Genomic DNA, 7389 nt, shown 5'->3' with positions numbered 1-7389 from the left:
GAGTTTGGTATAAGGGTTGCCCCATGTAGAGTACATTGCAGAAATCCAATCTCGAGGTTACCAGAGCATGTACAACAGTTTCAAGGTCCCTCTGGGCCAGATATGGGCGCAGCTGGCGGATCAGCCGAAGCTGATAACAGGTGCTCTTGACCGTCGCATTCACCTGAGCAGTCAGGTGAAGCGACGAGTCAAGAAGCACCCCCAGACTGCGCACGGAGTCCTTCACAGGGAGCGTGACCCCGTTCAGGACAGGTGGAACCACCGCCATTCCTGGACCAGGAGAACCTATCACTAGTACCTCCGTTTTCTCTGGATTCAATTTGAGTCGGTTTTCCCTCATCCAGCCCATTACTGACTCCAGACAGGCCGCGAGAGGAGAGACGCCATCCCCAGTCACTGCATCAGTCGGAGACATAGAGAAAATGATTTGGGTGTCATCAGCGTACTGATAACCCCGCGCCCCATGTCTCCGGATGATCTCTCCCAGCGGTTTCATGTAAATGTTAAATAGCATGGGAGACAGAATGGCCCCTTGAGGGACCCCCGTTTTAAGGGGCCTCTTGTCGGAGCACACGTCTCCCAGCTGCACCATCTGGGACCTCCCGGAGAGGTAGGAACGGAACCACTGGAGCGCAGTGCCCCCAATCCCCACCTCTGCCAGGCGCCCCAGAAGGATACCATGGTCTATGGTATCGAAAGCCGCTGAGATGTCCAAGAGCACCAGCAGGGACACGCTTCCCCTGTCGATGCTCAGACGGAGATCATCGACCAAGGCGACCATGGCCGTCTCAACCCCGTAACCCGCCCGGAAGCCAGTTTGAAATGGGTCCAGATAATCCGTTTCATCCAAGACCGCCTGAAGCTGGATCGCAACCGCTCTCTCGATCACCTTTCCCAAAAATGGTAGCAGCGAGACTGGCCGATAATTATTATGAATTATCCCTCGCCTTCAATTCCAGTGGGGTAGGAGATTCTCTTATTCCTCACCTGTACAACTAGGAAGGTACAAAGAGGAATCCTATGTTAGACTGGAGACAGCATTGAGATTCCCAAACCTTTTCTGATCAGTAAAGGTACATTCTTAATGGAGTCCTCACTGAATGCTCCTCAGGCTACACTGTTCAATCAGGACTTCAATCACACAGTGCACCTCACTAGATAGAAAATATATGGTTAGGCTAAGCAGACCTGCTTCAACTGAGTCGAATAGGACCTGCTGACATCAGGGCTGCTGACTTGGTGTCATGGGGCTAAAGTGGGGTTGTTGCCCACTGTGGTCCACCCCATCATGGCTCTTTCCCTACTTCCAGTCCCATGTTCACCACATCACACACTCTGGCCATAGGAAGAATGAAGACTGGTGAGCTGGAGCAGAGAACATGCTTTATTGAGAAGTAGATACACTGGTAGCATATTCTAACATCCAGAAAACTGAGAGATTTTCTTCTGTACAAGAATGGCCAATCTCCCTTCCTCACAAAGGAGAGAACCACCCCACCATTTGCTAGAATCTAGAAGCTGAGATTGCTTGATGAGAGCTGCCAGTCATGTGCACAGAAAGATAACCTTTGGTGGATGTGGGATGGCCATGAAAAGGAAGGAAAACCAAAAACACAAGAGTCAACCACAGGAGTGCTTGCAGAAAGAGATGTGCTGGAAAAGGATTGGCTTTCCCATCTTGTTGCAAGATGAGATAGAAAAAATGGTTTTCGGTTCTTTTGAAAGAATTCCAGCTTTAAACAGAGTTGTTTCACACTTGCTTCTGCTGCTAGAAGCCACACTAGAGGCTAAGGGCATGATTACTACCTCCCCAAGTGACCAGGATTGCAGGGAATTTCCTCTAATGTTAAAGTTTTAAAAAAATTAATTTCCACACTAGTTGGAAGGGGATGATACGTAAGACACACCTACCTGCCTTACATCAGTCCAAAAACAGATAAACAGTTGAGAAAAGTTACTTTTGGGGATTACAACTACTTGAGTCTCACTGCCACTTTGGCTAATGGCTAGGCTAAAAAATTCTAGAAGCTGTAGTCTAAATGTGACTGCTCCCAACTCTGAAACACATTTATCTCTCACCAAATGTTTGCGAGGTCCCCTCATGCTAAGATAATTTCATATAAGACCTGTGGTACCCAAAAGGCCAGCCCATGTAACAGGCCAGAAGCAACTCTTAGGAGGGCAAGGAGGATTGTCCCAATGATTCAAGATTTTCAAAACAATGACTTCACACCAGTAACCAGTGTGAGCAGCTGAATCTAATTTAAGAAAAAGGACTCTTTGGATTCAGCTAAGAAATGTGCTAGATTGCTTTTTCATTTGGTCTTTTTAATACTTTATGTGAGGCAATCTGTAGCCCTCCAGCTGTTATTGGCTGCAACCCATCATCTCTGACCACTGGCCATGTCCAATAGGAGTTGCAACCTACCATATGATGGATCACAGCCTACCCATCCTTGCCTTGAGGCCATAGCTTGCCAACCTCTACATCCAGGCAAACTGAGTTTAATACTTATATAGCCAAATGAGGGTACTACTGACACCTGTTTTATAATGGCCAAGAGCTCTCCAGCTTCAAAGATAGCAGATCAGTGAGCTATCACAAAAGATTCCATCTCTTCCTTCGCCTACCCATATTACCTGCAGCATTCAGGGCAGGTAGTGGCTTCAGTGAGTTGAAATATAGTATTAGGTAGGCGCCCTCCCTTTCAAAAGGAAGCAGCCAAGACCAAATTGATGCCCTGAATGCACACACACTTTTGAAACGCTTGACCTCATTGTAGGCTGCTGCTGAACTGCTTATTTTTTTTTTAATGTCAACAGCTGAAGGATTGTTTTTTTGACAGAAACAATCCATAAATAACCAGGTGCAATATCTTGAAACACAGGAAAAGCCTGGCGCTTTTAGAAGTCCTTATGCTTTTGATATTTTTAAAAAGAAAATTATTTGAAAAAGTACCAAAGCATGTAAAGAATATCATTTGAGACAAACCTCCTATGTTTTCAGGGATTTTACTCATCCACACATCAAAGCACAAATCCTGACAAATATAGAAGGGAAACAATTTCTCTAGACAGTCCTTTCATAAATGCTGCTCATTTGAACCAGAGTGGAATCCTTAAGACATCAGGCCAAAATTGTCTATTAATAAAGATGGTTCCAAAATGGCCCAGATAAACACCTCGCAAAATGATGGGCAATTAATCTAACACCATGCAGAAGGCAGAGATAGCCCTCTAGATGTTGTGGACTATACTTTCCATATCAGGACACCAGCTGACTAGGGCTTGTGAGAGTCATAGTCCACAACATTTGGAAGGCTAGATTTCCATGTGGAATCTACAGCCATTCTGTTGCAACAAACTGGCTCACTGGTCTACTGCTACAAGATGTATCAAAGTCATGGCTCCCTATCAATTAAAGGGCCTAATGGGCACAGCACACCTTTCCACATGAACAAGATTACAAGACAGGGGGACTGTTTTAAGCAGTCAGCACTGTGCTGCTAACAACTGCACCTTGGTCTGTAAGTGCACGAGTCCAAATGGGATGAATTGCTGCAAAACCAAGACACCATGCTAACTGAATGCTGATCTCTGTGACTTTCCCTCCTGCAGAACTAGTTAATTAACCTGCCAAACTAAGTATTTGTTAAACATTATTTGTGGTCCAAGTGAACTGAAAAGCATCTAAGAGCAATGTGCACAAAATTAAAATACGAGTGGCAGCATTCCATGCTTCCAGTGAGGCACTGAGAGTATACAACCAGGGATCATACCTTTTCTGCAAGGGCATCTTCTCCCACCAGGAGCTGGTGTGCTAGCTACAAAACTCATCAACCAAACTCACTAAAGACTCATAAAGGCATTATTACTGGTAACCTCTGAGGACAAAGAATCAGGAACAGCCAGCACTACCACACATTGGAATCAAAAACTTTCCAGCATTTCCATACTTGTATTTTCCTGGTGTTTGTTGAGTAGGGAACAGAGTTACCTGTGGATGATGCTGACTAACACAAGATTCAGGCATGCTCAGACCTGTGAGTGGAAATGAGATACCGCTCATTCTGAGGCAGCCCTTAAAAATGGTCTCATGTAGGTTGTCATGAGAGGTGGACAACTTGTGGCTCTTCAGATGTTGCTGAACTGCAACTCTAATCAGCTGCCATCAGCATAACGAATACTGAGGCATGATAGGGCCACAAATAACCCACTCCTGACTTATGCAAACACAGAACAGAGCATGAGAGATACTATACCATTTCAGGCAACAATGAGTGGTACTATATTTGAGTGCTCTCTCGTGTATAGAAAATGTGCAAGCAGAAAGCTAGCCAAAGAGACTGAGAGCTGTCTTGAATCTTTGCCCCTGACAGAGTTGCCTTTATTTTAGCATGGAGCTTTGTTTTCATGGAAAATATTTTAAAATGCTTGCCCTCCTGACCTCTGCTATCCAGAGAAATGCAGTCATATCTACCAATCATGACTTTATCACTTTGTTCTTATGTATATGTGCACTAGAACTATATGATGCTGCAGTGGGAGTAGCAACTTGAAAGAGCCAAAGGAAAAAAATGTGCATGATACAAAACAATTTTCTGGACTATGCCCTTGTGACTAGTGAAGCAGCAAATGGAAAGGTCCAGGACAAGGTATTACTGCCCACCCACCACTCTTGGGGTCACACTCGCATGATATTCAGACCTTTTCAGCCTTGCCTTGTGTACAAAGAATGTGGTCCAAAACAGTCCCAAGAATAAGAATATCTGGGAGTATGTGAAAGGGAGGGGCCTGGGATGAACACTAACAGCACGTCCACAATCCCAAAGGCAGTTGGTAACAGTGGAAAAGAACAGAAGGTCATGAAGTTGGTGGCGGCACATGGAGGGGTGTCCACACTCCTTGGAGAGATTGATCAAGTTAAGTGCCCTTGGGAGGGGTCCATTTCAAACAGCTGGGATCCATGATTTTATTGCTGTTGGATCTTTTCGCCTCTTTGGCTATCCATTCATCAATAAGATCCTGAGCAGAAGAAAAGAGAAGGTGGTCCAGGTTAAAAGCTTGGGCATAGTTTGTAACAAAAGACAGATCTGCCCCTAGCATTTTATAGGGAGATTGCTATGTTCGGAAAAGACAATTTAGAATTATGCAACAAAATTAATAACTATCATTTTGTTACCAAAGGAAAAGCTGTGTAATCCTTAAAAGCTGTGGTGAGACTAACTCCATCAGCCCCAGCAAGCATGGCCAAATGGGCAACTATAATGAGATTTGAAATTTCACAAATTATAATATTGTGCTTTGTAACTGTGATTCTTTGGTGCCCTTACAGAAATATTATTTGCAGAATTTTGTATAACTTTCATTTTACTATTTGCCAGATGGTTCAGAGCTAAAACATTTCAGCCTGACTGGTTGCTAAGCAGGCACTGGCTAAGAGATGGTGTTAAGGAGGAGGATACATAGAGGGACAACAAGAGGGTTCCCTTGAAGAACCATCGTTCATGTACATCGTTAGGTCTGTCTACATTATATATAATGTTATTTTTTTTTAACTGTCCTGGCATTCCTGTTTCAGCTCTCATGGTTTCTTGAGAGCAAATGTGAACATATAAGGAAGTAACTGGAATTGGGATTGTGTAGAGCTTGGAGAATTTACATTTTGGGACTACAAATCTCTCAGCCAGCATAGCCAGTCATAGTACAAAAAAGCAATGTTTTCCAAGCTATGAGAAGTACAGAGAAAGAAGGATTCATTAAGTTGCCAACTGATGAGTAGGAAAGCTATGCCGAACATAGTTTCATGCAGTCATCTCTAGTATCTACAAATTGCAAATTTCATAAGCTTCTCTCCAATGAACTGGTGTAGCATGGTTGGGGATTATCCAGCTGTTGAACTATCAACACCCATCATCTCTGACATTTGTCAATGCTAGCTGGAGGCTGATAGAAGTTTCAGCCCGATAACATTTGAGGAGCCAGAGATTCCCAGCCTCTTGCCTGTAGTCACAAAAACAGATTCTGGCTATTCACTCTCAGCACATCAAAGACACAAATGCTGTATCTTCCCACCAAAAATAACTCTTCCAAAGAAAAATGGAGCTTACAGTTAATGCACAACCCAGGTCCCCCAACCCAAGCAAGGGCACAGAGTTGCATCAAATGAGCACAATCTTACCTGTCTCTTCAAGACCAGATGTTTGCCCTTCCAGTATTTGAGCATCTGAAGCGCTTGCAGAGTGCTAACAATGTCGACAGGATTGACTGCTGTCTCTTGACTGATCTCTGAAACAGAGGAAGACAAGAACCTGTTACACTTGGAGTGGGTGAGCAATCCACTAAATACATGGGATGAATTAACTGGAGCTACACCATTGTATCTTGCTAGCTCTGGGATTAAATACTCCCTTCTCTGCCTGTGCAAGCCATGAAAGACGTTTGGTACTGACACAAGAGCATCAGGGCCAAAAGTCTCAAATGTCTTACACAGACAAATAGTGTCCTTAGAGTTATGGCTGCAAAGATAGAAATAGATGAACTGAGCAAAATCTAAGAAGACAAAAGTAAAGGCTGAACAGGATTTCCAGTGATCTTGGACTTAAGCGTCCCCATAGTTCTACTGTAATTTAAGTTTCCCAAGGCTTCAGCCTTTATAAAAGAAACAAAAATATTGAAATATCAAAAAAGTCAAAGCCAAGCCTGTTAGAGTCTAGCTTTACATCAGCAAAGTAGCAGAAATGTGCCTTTGTCTAACTATGCTTCCCTATGAACTGAGACTGACTCAAAAAAGAATGAACACATAGCTTGTAGTTTAAAACCAACAATTATTAATAGTATTAATCTGTATACAGGTATGTATAAAGATTATATTCTAACCTAGCTAGTGAATAGTTCAGGTAAAAAGAAATATTTATATCAACATCTTTCCAAAGAAAGTTGGGAGAGGAGGAAGACTGCAAACATGTTGATCAAGAGAAAGTATTTGAGAGAGAATATTAGTCCCAAAAGGGGGGAATGATCCAAATCACATGATTAGTTTGAATGAGAGAGAGAGAGAGAGAGAGAGAGAGAGCAGAGTTTGCATGCAGAAAATCCCTATCTATCTAAGAAGAAGGGAAAGAGAATGCAAAAATCTTCCAACAATAGTTCCTTGCCCTCCTGAATGAGCAGAAAAAATGGAATGAATTGGAATGAACTGTGTGGAATCCAACAAATATCAATTTTGTAGTTAGAACATAAGTGGTTGGGTTATTTTATGGATTATTATCTAGACTAAAAACAGGAAATTGAAGTAGGAAATCAATTAGCTGTTTTCACAGTGGAGGGATACACAGGGATTGCAGCTTTTCAACTTGTTCCAAAATACAGTCGGCCCTTCTTATAAAC

At 43.0% G+C, this 7389-nt stretch overlaps 1 protein-coding gene across 3 annotated transcripts in view; it reads right to left on the bottom strand.

Moving 5' to 3' along the window:
* Positions 1 to 1366: 1366 nt before the first annotated feature.
* Positions 1367 to 7389, bottom strand: part of KAT7 (lysine acetyltransferase 7) — a 38145-nt gene continuing 32122 nt past the window's right edge. For all 3 annotated transcript variants that reach the window (XM_042471915.1, XM_042471916.1, XM_042471917.1), the window contains 2 exons: positions 6182 to 6288; positions 1367 to 5025 (listed from right to left, as the gene is read on the bottom strand). In XM_042471915.1, coding sequence (XP_042327849.1) covers positions 4924 to 5025; positions 6182 to 6288 — 209 coding nt within the window. In that variant the 3' untranslated portion in view covers positions 1367 to 4923. The remainder of the gene's footprint in view (positions 5026 to 6181; positions 6289 to 7389) is intronic.

The sequence above is a fragment of the Sceloporus undulatus genome, chromosome 6, assembly GCF_019175285.1.
Source record: "Sceloporus undulatus isolate JIND9_A2432 ecotype Alabama chromosome 6, SceUnd_v1.1, whole genome shotgun sequence".
NCBI lineage: Eukaryota > Metazoa > Chordata > Lepidosauria > Squamata > Phrynosomatidae > Sceloporus > Sceloporus undulatus.
The sequence above is the reverse complement of the archived record's forward strand: the minus strand, read 5'-3'. Positions and strand labels throughout refer to the sequence as shown.